The 17,567-nt window shown below is 35.1% G+C and overlaps 1 protein-coding gene across 1 annotated transcript in view; it reads right to left on the reverse strand.

The window, feature by feature from the left end:
- The window catches only part of COL4A3 (collagen type IV alpha 3 chain), a 64,303-nt gene that overhangs the window by 35,394 nt on the left and 11,342 nt on the right, over positions 1-17,567 (reverse strand). The window contains exons 2-18 of the mRNA XM_081956359.1: positions 16,006-16,062; positions 12,844-12,933; positions 11,067-11,111; positions 10,115-10,159; positions 9,849-9,911; positions 9,622-9,675; positions 8,638-8,664; positions 7,394-7,474; positions 6,756-6,818; positions 5,374-5,409; positions 5,211-5,252; positions 4,464-4,541; positions 3,437-3,499; positions 2,699-2,755; positions 2,356-2,400; positions 1,623-1,676; positions 978-1,019 (exon numbers count right to left, since the gene is read on the reverse strand). Coding sequence (XP_081812485.1) covers positions 978-1,019; positions 1,623-1,676; positions 2,356-2,400; positions 2,699-2,755; positions 3,437-3,499; positions 4,464-4,541; positions 5,211-5,252; positions 5,374-5,409; positions 6,756-6,818; positions 7,394-7,474; positions 8,638-8,664; positions 9,622-9,675; positions 9,849-9,911; positions 10,115-10,159; positions 11,067-11,111; positions 12,844-12,933; positions 16,006-16,062 — 942 coding nt within the window. The remainder of the gene's footprint in view (positions 1-977; positions 1,020-1,622; positions 1,677-2,355; positions 2,401-2,698; positions 2,756-3,436; positions 3,500-4,463; positions 4,542-5,210; positions 5,253-5,373; positions 5,410-6,755; positions 6,819-7,393; positions 7,475-8,637; positions 8,665-9,621; positions 9,676-9,848; positions 9,912-10,114; positions 10,160-11,066; positions 11,112-12,843; positions 12,934-16,005; positions 16,063-17,567) is intronic.

Genomic DNA, 17,567 nt, shown 5'->3' on the forward strand with positions numbered 1-17,567 from the left:
TAAAAAGAGGGACAGACAAAAAGATGGAGAGAAAAAGAAACAGAAAGAAGTTCAACAGTGAAGAGAAGAATGTTGTTCATTAGCAACAATAGCTGGCATAATAAACTGTGTGATATGCTAAGATATATGCCCTATAAAAATATTCTAGGATGAATTTCAGATGCTCCTGAAAATACTTTTTTTTCTTTTGTGGCTTTACAGCTGAAGAAAACAACCTCCAAACAGTTCATCTCTATCTATATGTTTAGGTTCAATTATTTAATGCAGATTTTGATGCAATAGTCCGTAATTTGTAACTGAACTCAAGTTGCTACCTGTTTTTTTTTTTTTGAGTAGTTAAAGGAAATCAAGTGACTAAAGAGACATCTAGAACATAGAGACAAAACTCAGAAATAACCAAGCACTGCTAAGAATTCAGGTTCAAGATAAAAGGAAGACAAAACAAATAATGATACACAAGAGTCCTGGTTGTTACTCTTGATGGATCGTATTTCCTCTAAAAGAATTAGTTCATGGCTTTGGGGCTCAAACAAATAGGGAGAACTTCATTTGATGCACTATTTACCATTTGCATGAGGAGGCCAAAATAGAATCTGCCTGTTCAGATCATATTTAAATAGGACCTATTCAAGGTTTTCCCTCCCTGAGAGGTTCATAGATGTGGACAAGATGGCAGGACTTCTCATTGGTGGCCTACGCTTTATAATATGCAAGACGTTACCCTCAGAAGTTCTAATTCTCCATGCTTTTACAAAGAAAGTTAAATTGAGGCTATTCCAGTGAACTTAGACTTCTTAGTTTTGTTTGGGCAAGCATCTCAATTAGTTAAATATTATTATTATTAATTGTTTCATTTTGGGTTGCATTTTCTTACATCATTCAGAGTCTGTATGGATTGGGGCAGTTTATAAATATTGTAAATAAATGATTTAAACTTATTGTAACAAAATGTTATAGCGCATGTGATTAGTACTTACTAGACCTTTATTTCCCATAGGGCCAACTTCACCCTTTATCCCCTGCATAAAAACATAAAAACAACTTATAGTAGATTGAAATAATTATGAAAAATACTGTAATTTCTTGTAATGGATTTATGAAAGTGACAATATTTTAGACTATTTGAAAATCATGTTTAAAAGAATTGATATTTAACAATTAGAATCAATTTTAACTTAAACTTTTCTAAATGCTTCTGGACTGAATGTTGTGCTGCGTTTTTCTGTGACTAGTTATTATATTCATGACGTTTTACTTCTAGATGTCCATTTGTTTCCTAGGTCTCCTTGCAGATTTATTTCTGCAAAATATTTTTGTACTATTTGTGGTAAAAATCAATAACATTACAGAATAGTTAGTAGGAAAATATATTAGTGTAATGGAGAAAATATGCAAGAGTAAATTCAAGAGATTTATTATATCCAGTCCTTTGCAAATTATTTCCAACTATTATTCTAGAATTATATTGAGTAGTGCATTTCCTTCTTTATGACATATAAATGGAAAATAAGGTAACTGGATGACATTGTACTTGGAGTGAACAATTAAATCCAAATGATTAAAAAGTGCTTGATCAGGAAAAAAATATTGGAAAAATCTCTCTCTCTCTCTCTTTTTCTTACCTTAGTTCCAAATTTTCCACGCAATCCTTGCAAACCCTTTTCACCCTTTTCTCCCTGCAGAAATATAATAGGTATTAAATGAGGTGAACATTCTCATACTGTAAACTCTAAATACCATTTTTATGTTTATGATATTATTTTGAAAAACAATACACACTGGGCAGATCAATTTTCTTTTAATTATTTATTTTGAACTCCATTCATTACCTATTTTTTTGGCTTCCCAGTTTATTTTCTCTTCTGTTATGAATCTAACGTTTTAAATGTTTCGCTGTTTGACATTTCCTTCTAGATTTTGGTTTTGATTTATTTTATATTTGTTTCTTCCAGAGCAGTTTAGTTTGGATTGGTACCTAGTTTGGCTTCCTTTACATACCAAGGGTCTGGAATCCATGGTGTTATTCCAAGAAACTGCAAGGAACACACACAACTAAATCTGCTAAAGGAGCAGATTTTTTCCATTCTTACTCAACCATATGCACATTTGCACTTGACCCATTTCTGCAACTGATCTTAGAATTTAATAATTCACCTCTCTATAATTTGAACATTGTTATGTAAGTCTTTTTTTTTTTTGGCAGTAGTACACTGCTTTTCCATATTGCTATTATAGATGCATTCCGAATGTACTGTCATAAGAGTTTGGTAGTATATACATGTAAAAACTAATAATAAATTTAATAATAATTCTTATCATTTATGGCATAAAACAATTTCAATATTTTCTTGTTACCCGCAAACCCGGTGAACCAGGACCACCATTCCTTCCTGCCCTGCCCTAATAAAAGAAATAATAAAAGGAACAGTATGTAGTATACAGTGTGATATAGTATAGCATATAATAACCATTATTGCTAAACAAATGCGTTACTAATATTTATAAACTTGTACTGAAGCACACCATCTGAATCTAATAAAGCACGATTTAATAAACTGAATACATAGAAATGAAGGTCCAATGTTCCTCATTTTTATAAAAAGGCAACTAAACCCATAAATTTAAATGTGGGATTGAAAACAGTTTCCACAACAACAGATGGTTTTCAAAAAGGTTTGTCGAAAAGAGTTATGTATACCTGATGGCCAGGGTCTCCAGGGTCTCCTTTTACAGTATAGGAATCACCATATAAACCCTAAAGAGATTGCCCCCCAAAAAACAATAGATTTTAATTCATGTTAATGCACTGAACATACAAGTTGCAAAACTGAATTAATACTTTAACATCTGGAAAATACAAATGCTGCTGATAATAAATCTTAATTATTTCTAGCAACAGAAAATTTGTAATTCAATATTTAATGTCACAGAATTCTGGATATGAGTTTCCAATTTTTTCTTCTTGAAGAAAAAATGTGTAGAAAAGAAGACACTTCCATATAAATATTCAGACAGTATATATAAAATACTAATTAACATTTTTTAGACAAAGAATGTGCTGGGATCTGCTGCACTTAAATGACCAAGCACTGTTCCCCCTGCTTTGTTTCCCCTTCCCTCTTCGTTTCCATTATTGTATGTTTGGGGATCGGTTGCCTTGTTCTTTGTTTTGGTAAATGTCATTTTAATGTTTGCGTTTTCATTTTGTCGTATGCAGATAAATAAAGTCAGGTGGACATTCTTTATTCTGTGGGTGTAAAGTCAGGTGGACATTCTTTATTCTGTGTATCCAAGTCCTTGGCATTCATAATCCTCCCTGGCTTGATCAAAGTCATGAAAGTAAAAATATGATCATAATTGATAGTTCACAAAAGAAAATATATATTATTATGGAAAGTTTAGGTGGCAACTGAGATAACAATTAAGAACAACTTACTGGTTCTCCTGAGGGTCCTGGATGTCCTGGAGAACCTTGGTCTCCTTTATCTCCTTTTAATCCCTGTAACAAAGACCTTGAAGTTACTCTTTATTCTTTCTGCTTTTTCTCTTATCAAGCAGCAGCCCTGGAATCTTCTCTCCCTCTTTCCTTTCCCATTAAAAAAAAGGCTTCTCTGTAGATCAAAGCTGAAGCCAAGTTAGTATTTTCATTCTTTTAAAGGACTTTTATTTTTTTGTTTCGTTTTTCTAAAGGACAGGGAGGAGGAAGAAGTGGCAGGACAGAACCTCTGAAGATTTGTTTTCCTTTAAAGATACGAATTCAGAATTCGTGTCCTGCTTCCTGATAATCTATTCCAGCAGCACTTTTTCCCTCCCTCCAGTGGATATTAAACAACAGAAAAATAACTTCTAGTTTGTTCCCAGGCTTAGAAACCAATCAATTACATATACCTTGGACATGAAGTGATTTGCACAAAGTCATGAATTGTTCATCTATATGCAATCTTTGAATCTAGTCCTTTTTCTCGAAATTCAATTCCCATTCATGGTTCCCTCTTTGGGGTATTTCCTAACAGCAATATTTCAAAATATGGTCTGATGCCAGATTGTTTCTTGCCACCTTTAAACTCTGTAGGCTACTATAGATGAAACACCAATTACTAAGCTTATATTGCTTTTCATTTTCCTTCATTCAGCAGAAAGAGGAAGATACTTTCCCTTTTTAGCCTGTTTCTGATAGGAAGGAAGGAAGGAAGGAAGGAAAGGAAAAGAGGGTGATAGTAATAATATTGCTGAAAGAAGTCCTACTGCATCTCCCATAGTTATCCTGGTTAGGTGGAGCAACCTGCTATGATGAAAGAGATCCTTCCTTTCCTTAAATGGTGATAAACAGCATGCATTAACAACCTAATTCTAGTTCCAGATCCCATTTATTAAAATATCTCTTTATGCACAGAACTTCCCAAAGAACCATATAAATACAGCATCTCATACTGTACTGAATCTTAACAATATTATGCTGTTACCGTTGTATTTTCTGCTCCAGTTAATGTTATAATAACTGTTCCAGATGGTCCAGGAGGACCTATTAGTCCACAATCACCCTGAAATAATAATTAAAAAGTGTTATTAAAATGGACTTGATAAATTAATAGAAGACAAATTAATGTAAGATAACTATCATTAGTTAACAGTCTGCATGCCTACCAAGTAATTCTTAACACAAGCAGGGTTTATTGGCTCATGATTTGCTTGTGAGCTTTCTGGATCAAATGTTTAGCCATTATGAGGCACAGAATGCTCAAATAACTATTTCCTTAATCAAACAGGGTTTTCTTCTACTCTTCACTATTTCTATGTATGATTAGGGGATTTAGCATGATGTATGCTAAAGAATAGCATTTGAGAAATATATTTACAGCATAGCAGTAGAGTAGACAAGTGTGTTTTTATCATCAAATTAAGAAAGTTACTAGTTCCTATAATTCATGGATTCAATTTAAACTGATTTTTATTTTTATTGGGTAAAAAAGAACAATACTATACAAAATTCACTTAATAACTGTCTTGCTTAGAACAAAAAATTGGGGCTCAGTTGTCATAAATTAAGGACTACCTGTATAGATTTATAATGTTGCAGAAGAAACTAAACTGATTGGAAGAAGAAGAGTTATATCCATTATATTGATAAATGTTCAATTAGTGGGAAAGCTCAAAAAATAGAAATATGTTAGTTTAATTATAGTAAGGATGAGAGAATTATGTATACTTACCTTTATTCCTTTGGATCCAATAGCATTAATACCCATGATACCCTAGAAAGCAAAACCTTCATTTAAAATGCACTCGAAAGTCTAAAACAACAGTGACACCATAAGTAAATAATGCTAAGATAATTATTTGTATTGTTCATGTATATCATAACTTTAACAATACCTTGGGCCCTTGAGGTCCTGCGTTTCCTACTGTGCCCTAAATGTACAAAACACAAATAAAAGTGGGGTTTTTGGTTATAAATGCATTACAAGAATACATTAATTGTTTGAAAATAACAAATAAGAAAAATTGCATATGTTAATATTTTCGGTACAATAGTTTACTGGAAGCTTTAGAATATAGGTGCTATCTATTACCACGTTAACTTGTATGTAACTTGTATGAACTTGTATTACTCTATCATTAAATATGTTTTCTGGACCAGAGGTCACTGCTGGAAGAACAGGCAGAGTCAAAAGCCGAGAAGCTGGCCAGCTGTGGGTCTACTTGGAGCTACTTGCTTCAGTGATTCATGCACTCTTCCAGTAGTCTAGATCCAGTAGTCTCGATCTAGACTACTGGAATGCACTCTATATGAGACTTTTGAACATCATTTGACACCTCATATTTTAACAGCTATCTGATGCTATCACCATGCAGCACTAATTGTGAATCCTACACTGTTATCAGAAGAATTCAAGATTCTGCTTTTAATCTTTAAAGCTGTATATAGGTTCCTTCCCCAAAAAATATTCCAGAAGTGAAGAGAACTGACTGAGATTCAAAGACAAATTTCTCCTTTATAGCCATAGTTCTCTGGAATGGCTTCTTCCTGGAAATGAGATTGGCCTCATTATTAATAACTTTCCAGAAACTAGTGAAAAGGGACTTATTCTGATAGAACCTTCCAGAAACTAGTGAAAAGGGAATTATTCTGATAGATCTTGGAGTGATTTTTGATGTAGACCAGGTTATGTAGTATGTTTTAATTTAATTTAAATTTACCATGAGTTTGAAAATTTCAAATATTTTTCATTATTGTGAACCTTCAAGAATTGCAAGATGTGGCAGTATATGCATTTAATAAAAACATGCTAATACATTGTCATTAGCATGTAATGCATTAATATATAATATCACACATAATATAGAACACCATGTGTTTAATCTGTGAATTTATTGAAAATGATGAAATTCTCAAGAACTACTCAAAGGAGACCTAAAAGTAAAACAATTTGCTTAGGAAGATTTTTGCTTATGCAGTTTGTAGTAAAGTACTGTAAAAAGACTTTGAAGAAGACAAAACAAAAAAGAGTTCCCCAAATAAGAAAGAGTTCTCAGGGAAATGGGACAAGAACATTCTGATAAGAAAGGAAAAATATGTGAGAAACATTAACTAAGCTTTAACACACAAATGAAGCTTTGCATAACAGCCATGTAAAGATATATAAATAAAGGTATAAAATGTATCTTTGAGATAGCAAAACATTAAATTCCGCTTTCAAGTAGAATAAAAGCTAACATTCTATTTAAACTTCTACAAACAATTTAAATTTTCTTACTGGAAAACCTGAAGGGCCTTGTGGTCCAATTGTCCCAGGTAATCCTTGAAGTCCTGGTTTACCCTTTAAGAGATAAATGAGGTTCAAAACTGGTTGTATATAAAATTGCAATCATTATATTAGATCAGGGGTGTCCAAGCTTGGGAACTTTAAGACTTGTGGACTTCAACTCCTAGAATTCCCCAGCCAGCTATGCTGTCCACAAGTCTTAAAGTTCCCAAGTTTGGACACTCCTGTATTAGATAGTCTAAAAATCATCTACCATGGCAAGGCATTTTTAGACTAGGGACCACACCTTCTCTTCCTTCCTTCCTTCCTTTGGGCCTACAAAATATATACCCGGTGACACTCGTTTTTTGGATGCGTGATTAATAAACCCAGTAGTTCCTGACTTTAGAAATCCTGATTTGCATGATATAATATGATTCTAATTTAATTGAAAATTCTGTTATTTCATATTGTATTATTAAATGTTTACACCAACGATGTTGGCTATGTAATAGTGTACATGTGATTATATGTTATGAAAAATAAAAAAAAACTTTATGAAAATTCTGTTACTTCCAATTCCAATTAAACTGAATATATTTCTTCATTTTTTGTACAGTTATTTTTCAGAAGATATATTTCAAGCTTACCTGAAACCCAGGCACTCCTGGCAATCCAGGATTACCTTTAGAAGGATTGTAACCTTGATTGAATCCATTTACAGAAGCTCCCTTAAGAATTAAATGGGGAAAAAAACATTTAATTGATCAGAATGGCAGAATTAAATATAGCAAACATATTTTGATTAACTGTTTAATGGTAAAGAATGATTAACTAACTAATGATTAACTAACTAAACTAATCAAGAAGAGAAGCAACCTAGAACTAAGAAGAAATTGCCTGACAATTAGAACAATTAATCAGTGGAACGACTTGCCTCCAGAAATTGTGGATGCTCCTACACAGGATGTTTTTAAGAAGACATTGGACAACAATTTGCCTGAAATGGTATAGGGTTTCCTGCCTGAGCTTATCCTGAAGGTTGGAGTAGGACACCTTCAAGGTCCCTTCCAACTATGTTATTCTGCTATTCCATTGTTCTATTCTGATTGGTAATAGAAAACCAGAGGTCTTATCATTTCCCTTGTTCACTCTTATTCCTTTCATTCACAACCTGCCTGCAATCGTCATGAGATTAATGATTGTTCCTGTGAGCAGATACCACCACAATAAAATAATATTGTACTGATGTTGTAAATGTAATGCAATCTTGTATATATTGTGATTATTTCCCCCTTCCTCACCCATATTTTATCAGTGGGCAAAAAATACACAAGCACACCAACAGAACTTTGCACGATCAGTGTAAAGCAGTGATCTCTCATGTTGAAATTGGTACTTAGACTAAGGAGATCCACAGCCAGTCATGGAGTAAAGCAGCTCAATTATTCCATTTCAAGGGATTTTTTGCTATGGGGATAAAAAATAAGGACTGACCCCCATGAATATTGATTTCTGCTCCCAGAGAAAGTGTGACATAACAGGCAATAAAGAAACAATATTGATAAAATGATAGCAAGATTGAAAAAACTTTGAGCAGAATACAGTAATATTAGAGGCAAAGAAATGACTTAGTGTAAGGAAATGAAAACAAGTGTCTGTAGGAGGACCAAGAAGACAAGTATCAAAACCATGGATTGTGAATGTCCCAACAAAAACTACAACTACATGAAATTCAATTCCAACAAAACTACAACTTCCTACAATGTCAATCCCAAATAAGGAAGAATAGGTCTAATATCATTATTGTGGACTCATTCTAGTTAAGAATGGATACCTATGTTCCTAGGCTACTGTAGATCATTATTTCATTTTTTTTGTTTAAGTGTCTTACCTTTTCTCCTTTGATGCCTTTAGAACCCTAAATGGAAAGAAACACATTATAAAACCATCATATGAAGAGAAGAAATGCACATTTCTAAAATAGGGACATAGATGCGCATAGATATCTAAAATTGCCAAGTATCTCTAACTGCTGCAAAAAAAAAACCTAGAAATGACAAAACTATAGGAAATGGGAAAAATAAATCTTTGTCTAATTAATTCTATATTTCTGACTGGTCAGAAGAAAGCGCCTTATGCTCCCTGACAATAGTATGAAGGCCTTTGTTAATTCTCTCTTTGTTCTCCCCATACTTGTTCACCTCACTTCATTCATGGTTGGCACTGGAATTCTGGGAGTTGAAGTCCACAAGTCATAAAGGGGCTTTAGTCCCCCACTTCTGCTCTAGAGTTTCAGGAAGTCTCTTCCATTCCTATATTCAGAGAAATTGTGAAAGCTTTTATTTTTTAATGAGTTTTTGGCTCTAGTTGTGTAGCGGTTCATATCTGCATATTTTTGCTTCTGATCTTGTATTATTATCTTGTATCTTGGATTATTATCTCATTATTTATATATTCTTGATTATGTATTGCTTTGTTATATAGGGTTCGGTATGATAGGTTTGGATCAGAGGTGGATTCAGGCTTCTTCTACTGCCTGTTCACTCAGGAATATGCTTCGGGTGTGCGTGTTTGATGCGCATTATGCATGCATGCGCAGTAGGTAAAAAAAATTCTGTGCATGTGCAGAAGCAAAAAACAAGATGGTGGTGCCTATAGTGCCGCCGATAGAACTGGTTCGGAAGCGTGGCCAGCTGAGTTACTACCTACTTGGCCGAACTGGGCTGAACCGGTAGGAACTCACCTCTGGTTTGGATGATTAACAAATACAGGAAGAAAATACAGATCTCTCTCTCTATCTATCTATCTATCTATCTATCTATCTATCTATCTATCTATCTACAATAAATTTCTTAGATATTTGATCAAAACTTACTGGTACTCCTGGAAGTCCCCCCTGTCCTAAGAGTCCTGGAAAACCTGGCTCACCCTGGATGAAAGAAAAAGAGAAGATGGCAAGAAAGGCACTCTCAAGGGTCTCCAGGTAGCATGCTCTTTTACTCCGTGTGCCCATCCTACTCCAAATGCATCAGAGCTAATAGTTTACTTATGTTTGCAACTTGCATCTTAATGTAATGTTATTAATTTCTATTTCATTCTTACCTTTGTTCCATTGCATCCTGGTATACCTGGAGCTCCATGAGGTCCAGCATTTCCAGGTTCACCCTGAAAGTATTTACAAGATTGTCAAAATAACCATCAATACCATTTCAAAGAACTCAGAGTATACTTTTGACTTTGGCAAGCATGTGGCTTACGAAAGTTGGATGCAATACATATATTCTTCTGAAAAGTTAGCAATCAAAATAATAAGATGCCTAACTAAATGCAAATATCCAGATTGGTTCAATAAATGTTATTATACTTACTGGAAGACCTGGAGGACCAGAGTAACCAGGAATTCCTGGCTTACCCTAAGGATAAAAGAACGAGAGAAGAGAACAACACATTGCACTAAGAATGAATTTAAAACTTAATCATTCAATGTGATTTTAAAATACAGGTAGTCCTCAACCTACAGCAGTTCATTTAGAGACCATTTGAAGTTACAACAACACTGAAAAAAGTGAGTTACGACTCTTTTTCACACTTTAAACAACCAGTGGTAAACAACCATTACAGCATCCCCAATGGTCACATCAAAATTCAGATGCTTGGCAACTGACTCATATTTATGACAGTGACTTGAGGTCATGTGATCCCCTTTTATGACCTTCTGACAAGCAACTTAATGAGAAAGCCAGATTCATTTAGCAACCATGCTAAGTGATTCACTTAACAATTGTGGCAAGAAAAGATTGTAAAATGAACAACAATCTCACTCATCAACAGAAATTGTGGGGTCCATTGTGGCCATAAGTTGAGGACCACCTGTATATTAAACAAACAGTTCATTCATTCCAATTATTATTAAAAATTTCTTAGAGTCCTTTAAAAGGTGCCAACTGAAGTTGCAAGCAAAATGGCTGTCATCCCCCAGGAGTGAAACCATCCGGGGACAACTGTTTTGCAGCCACATGATAAAGAGCCACTGTTTGGAGTGCCTGTGGATGATCTTCCATCTTCTTATCCAGAGAGATTCCAAAGAGATGATCTATTCACCAGCTCTTTATTCTTTGCCATAGTCATTGGCTCTGCTTTTGCAGCGCCATCTTGTAATTCCACCATTTCTTCCTTTGGAAGCATTTTATTGCCTTTAGGTTTTAGTTTGCTACAATTTAATGGCATGTCCCATTACAAGCAACGGAATGTCACCAACGTTTGATATTGTGCCAATTATTTTTAAATGCTGATTATTATTTTTAATAATAAAATACCAACCCTTGAACCTTTAGCTCCAGCAGGACCCACTGGCCCTGAAAAACCCTAGAAAGCAAAGGAAAGTAGAATTAATTAGATTAAAATATTATCTTTATGCAGAAAGCTCAAATATGCAATTTATGTGTTTTTTCTATGTTCTGTTCTAATCTCATTTGCCAGATAGATATTGTAAGACCAAGTGAGAATCACCAAAGTCATTTAACATTTAAATAACAAAAATCCACGTCTGTCCTTTAAATCCCTTAGGATGCTATCTCATCACCTCAACTATCTTTTTCTCTGCAGGTAGAGAACATTGGATCCCCCATTTTTATTATTTAAGATTACTTATAGGACTTATGTGAAACTTATAGACACCAGTGCAAAAGATTGGCAATATAAAAGCAATAGCAGTACAAAAATGTTCTGTAATAAAATTAAATTTTCATAGTCAGAAAATGTCCTGTATTTTACAACTGTACAGCAACTTTTAACTGATACCAGATCTGCTTTCTGATGATCCATGATCCATGGGGTCCACCCATAAATTAGCTACTTAAATTCAATAATTTAATATATTCATTTATTAATTGAGCAAATGCTGAATTAATAGGACCAATACATGCAATATCCCTAGCAGACGTTATTCTAGTTGGGTAATGAAACATCTCCAAAAATCAGGCAACATCAGAAGGCATCAAGTTCAACAGTTCAACTCTGAGCTCCACATATTCTCTTCTAGAAGTGTTTGTGGATGGGAAATAAATATCTTCTGTTGGAGGTATTTATCCTCTAACTCCAAAAACACATATTTTATTGGAAGGAAAAACAGTAAAGAGTCACATCAAGGATATAAGATTAAGGGACAGTAAAAATTAAGCAATTTTTGTTAATGTTGTTCAAACATCTAATATTGAAATCAGTAAGATTTTAGAATGCTTGTCTTCTATAGAATTAGTCTAATTTCTGTATCACAGTTAAATAAGATTGTTCATTATTTTTGCTAAACAGTTGCTGTTTAATCCAGATCTGGATTAAATAATGTGGCAAAAACATACCCATTTTTTCATTATTTGTTCAGTCTATCCAAATAATCAAAATTCATTTATTTACAGAGTATTTAAGAGTTCATACCCCATTATAGCGAGGCACATTTTTGAAACCATTCCATAGAAGTACAATGTATTTTAAATGCTAAGCAGGTACACTTTATAGAGTGGATAGAACAATTGAAGATGGGCATTGTCTTTATTTATACTCTCTCTTTGCTGTATCTAGCCTGGAAATAAAATGTTAGCGGTCAGGTCCATTGTCAAGCTCATATGTAAATGGAAATGACAGAATGGAAAGTGAAGTTTCTTGCACATCTAAACTCCCCTGAATTGGATCCACTTGTGAAGCGTTCAATTGGCTATTTTATTATGGTGGCCTTGGTGCTCTTTGAGCTTCCTGGTTTTCTTGCAGACATTTCATTACCAAACTAGATAATAGCCCACAGTTCAACCCTAAGTTATAAATATTCTCTTCTATCAGTCATTTTATTGCTCAAATTTATAATACAGGAATATTCTCAGATTATCAGTTAGCACCTGGGCCAGACTTGGGCCAGAATGGCATTCAAGATGGGGGAGTAGGACTTTGTCCTCTTTTGCCCAAATAGGGGTCCCATGATTGACTCCTACCCATGACTCGTCGCTTTGGCAATGAATTTATGCGTACAGAAACATTTACTTTTCAACATTATCTAAATCATCAGTAATTCACTCACTGAGATGCAATCATAGTAGATTATAAATACCTTAGGTCCTTGTGGTCCAGGAGGACCTTCTGGGCCATGGAAGCCCATCTGACCAGGTAGACCAGGGTAACCAGGAAAGCCCTTTTCTCCCTGTAAACAGAATTTAATGATTTAATATTTTATTTTTTAGTTATTCTAGAAACCTAGTATAGTGCTATTCATTGTGTAATTTATTAAATATATGCTCATGTAGATAATAAAAATACATCTAGGCAGAAGATATCTATACATCAAATAAACTGGAAGCATTCTGCTTTGTATAATTCATCACATAAGTACATGAACACATACTGTATATGTGAAAACTCATATCAAAGAAAGATGCCATTCTTAAAATGGACATACAAGAATGTGGACTATATTGGAAATAAGAAGAGTTTCATTAACTTTCATTATTAGGTAGATAAAAATTATGCAAGCTATTCAGTACCCATTCTAAAAAGAAGCCTACTAAAATAAATTCAAGACTAGAGCATCAAGAAAGATCTACAATATTTCAAAGAGAACATTGTATGGTCAGATGTTCTCATTTCAAGAGAACATCTGACAATAATCAGAAAGATAACACCTCTACTGTTAAATAGACAGAGTTTTGAAACCTTATGGAGGTTCTTAATGGATCTTAATACATTTTCCAATGCAAAAAAAGTCTATCACACAGTAAAGAAAATACAGTATCTCCACATCCCTTGAGAATTTCTGGTGGAACCAAAGGAACTGGATGGTGGAGTTCTGGTTCGGATATAAAATAATAAAAGCCACTGTACAACAATGTGTATGCTTTCATGGTCTCTGTTACTCTCTCTACCTGGGACCTCTACAAATCAAGGCACTCCCTCCCTCCCTAAGTATCATGGCTGAACTTGGCTCTGGAAGGTATTGATTGATTTAAACTATTATGTGCTAGCAAATTAGTCTCGACTCAAACACCACATAGACAAAACTTCTCCAGAATACCCTATCCCGAATGTGCCCCTTCAGTCCTCCAGTTGTGTATTGTGCATCTTCCTCCACTGCATGAAATGAAGCATTTGCCATTGTAAGTAAAGAGACTACCCACCTCCAACACCTTCCTACTTTATATAGTGCCTGGTTACTTTGTCTGGGCAACTGGGATGACTCCACTAGAAATCTATACTCACAGGATTCTTTTCTCATTATTCCGTGTACCATCCCTCCCTCCCTCCAATACTTTTATGAGGCCGCATCAAAGGACTTGGGGGGGGAGGGTCTTTTTTCCATTAGAGTCTAATTTTGTTTTGGGGGTTTTGGTTGGATTTTGTTTTGTGTTTTGCATCCATGTAATGCAACTAAAGTAGAGGTACATTCAATTTTACATATTTAATGATTTCTAATTCACTAAGGGTGCCTCTTTGAATCATGCTTGCATGCTTAGCTAATTTAGCTTCATCTCTCTGAAATGTTTACTTAATTAATTGCCAACAGATTGCCAGTGCAATTATCTTGCTCTGCTTCCTTGGTATGATATGAGTTACCCATGTTAGTATTATAAATTAGATTTCCATTATTTTTAAAAGCCCATTTTGGGGAGATATATGTGCTCATTCTTTGGTTGAATGTCTGCAATATATGGAAGCTGTTTAATCAGTATAGCAAGGTTGTATATTGTAGAAATGCTGAATGCGAATTTAGAATTGTTATGGTATTTTGCTAAACTAATGTGCCTGCTCAACATTATTATTTTCTGCATTTATTTTGGGATATTGTGCTATCCCAGAATTCACCACTTGGGGGTGTATGTTATTGTCCCCAGGAGACAAAAAACATTCTTCTGCAATAAAGATTCATAAAAGATATTTGAGAAACTGTAACTTCGAACATTATTTAAACCTATTTTTAATTTTTTGAGGATTACCTCTATCATCATGCTTTAATCTCTACTGCAAAATCTTTTTTTTTCTTTTAGGGATATATTTGGTGACTAAGAATGATAGTTGGACGTAACCATGTAATATTGAAAAATTCCCTTACTGAAAGGGGAATTCAGAGAGAGTTCAAGCAACCAATTACTTTAGTGTGCTTGCTAATTAATATACCTTATTTTTTATTTTATTTTCTTGTGTGAGACAAGGTTTTTCATTGAATAAAATCACACAGTTGGAAGGGACCTTGGAGGTCTTCTAGTCCAACCCCCTGCTTAGGCAGGAAACCCTACACCACTTCAGACAAATGGATATCCAACATCTTCTTAAAAACATCCAGTGTTGGAGCATTCACAACTATTATTGTTGCAATAATAATTCCCCATAAGACTGGAAGAATTGCAATCAAAGATGGTGTCAGCCCACAAGGTAGACAAGACCAAGAAACCAATGCCATGTACATCTAAAACAAATCTAATGAAACTATAATGACAGCATCTTGCAAGCCTGAACATGCTTCATTCCCTTCGTCACTTTATTGTCAAGTGAATTAGGAAGGGGCTCTTCTGAGACATTTTCTCAAATAAGTTTCTTAGAAATGACGCAAGCCAGTGGTGGGATTCACATTTTTTTACTACTGGTTCTGTGGGTATGGCTTGGTAGGCGTGGCATGGCTTGGTGGAGGGGGCTTGGTGGGCTTGGCAGGGAAAGATACTGTAAAATCTCCATTCCCTCCACACTCCAGGGGAAAGTTAATGTAAAATCCCCATTTCCTCCCAATGAGCTGGGTCTCGGGAGAAAATAGATGGGGGTGGGATCAGTCAGAGGTGGTATTTACCGGTTCTCCGAACTACTCAAATTTCAGCTACCGGTTCTCCAGAACTGGTCAGAACCTGCTGAATACCACCTCTGACGCAAGTTCTGCTTGACTGAATATCACTTTGGTAACAGCTCTAGGACCCATCCTTCCGGGTTATTCTCCTTACTCTTTGCAGATGGAAACTTAAGCTTTTGCTGCTGGGTCCATCCTTTTATGACCAAAAAGGTACTTCATCATAAGGTTATCTATTATCTATGTGCCCCCTGCCAATTCTGCAAATGTTAAATATTATTTTAAAAATACTTGTATTTAATTGTGTAGCTTAAAGTACAATATCTCTGTACTACTGTTTCATTTAATTAATATTTCTTATACTGCCATAATGCATTTTTCTTCTTTTCCAGTAAAAGGACATTGCTATTTATGTGTAGAAAATCCATTTTTTAATATAGTTCTTACCTTACTGCCTTTTATTCCATCACAAAAGCACTGGTTTTTGCTGTTGCAGATACAGTTCTAAAAATGAAAATACAAAGATTATCATTTATATTCTCATCAAATATTTGCAAACCAAACAGTGGTGGAATTAAAAAAAAATACTACTGGTTCTGTGGGCATGGCTTTGTGGGCGTGGCAGGAGAAGGATAGTGCAAAATCCCCATTCCCTCTCCACTCTTGGGGGAAGGTTACTGCAAAATCCCCATTCCCTGCCCACCTCACTAACCTGCTTTCCAGCTCCGTTCTCCTGTTCAGGGCAACAAAAGAAGATCAGGTGGGAGGCTGGGAGACAGTAGGGGCAGGGCCAGCCTATTTGCTGGTTCTCCGAACTACTCAAAATTTCCGCTACCACCTCTGAAACCAAATCACTTCCCCCCCCATGTCATATGGTTTCTTATCTTCCTTACTGATGGTTCATATATTACTAAACCATGTTTTGCACAACTCTTCTTTGTTTAATAATTTTCTGAATTTGTACACCATTCTTAGCCATAAACATGACATACCATACCATACCATAGTACAGGAAGGAAAATGGCTACAGGGTAAAGTAGTAAGCTCTAAAACATGCTGTAGGAGAAAAGCCATGGGACAGCACATAAAAAAATGTTCTTCCATAGTCTATTAAGTCTGCAATGGGTGTAAAGAACTCTCTGTGTTGGAATTCATCAGTAAGAAAATTAGCTTTCTAGTTCATCAACTGTACTTGTTGCTGAAACAACACTTGGGATTCACATCTACTTGAAATTACAGGTCATTTGGATGCTTTATCATCAATAAGTGGCTCGTACTCAGTTATAAATCTCCATCCTTGTCAGTAGAAAGCAATTCTATTCATGTGCTGACTTAATGCCTTGTGGCTGTGAAGACCTGGGTGGGAAGGAACTATGTAACTCAATCCTAATAAGATAGAATGCTATGGGGTTTGAGGCCTTCTAGATCTTTGACTCCTGATGGCCCTCCTGCAGACAGGGCTTCAGTCCAGCATTTGAAAACAACACAAGTAAATATAACTATTTCTGTCATGCGTCAGGACTGAGTATTGGCTTACCTTCATATAATATTGTAATATTAGAGGAAATCACGAAACAAAAAATCAAGTTGAATTATTCTTACTAGGCATAATAAGAGGAAATCGATGTAAGAAAACTCAGTATATTATACTCCACATAACAACCGCGGCCCAAATTGTATACGGACAAAACTGAAAATAGAACAACACTCTCTCTGAGGGAATGTTGATTAAAAAGGTGCTTGATTGTGCAGAGATGGACAGGTTAACTATGGAACTAAAAGACAGAGAAGAAATGGAATATTATACCCTGTTTCCCTGAAAACAAGACCTCCCTGGATAATAAGCCCAATCGGGCTTTTGAGCGCATGCGCTAAAATAAGCCCTCCCCCCAAAATAAGCCCTCCCTGAAAATATTGCAATGCAGCAGCAGCCATGAGGTGACCACGGTCGCTGCCTCCTGCACCTCAAAAATAATAAGACCTCCCCGAAAACAAGGCCAAGCGCTTAT

This window comes from Natrix helvetica, assembly GCF_964273705.1.
Source record: "Natrix helvetica genome assembly, chromosome: 5".
Lineage (NCBI taxonomy): Eukaryota > Metazoa > Chordata > Lepidosauria > Squamata > Natricidae > Natrix > Natrix helvetica.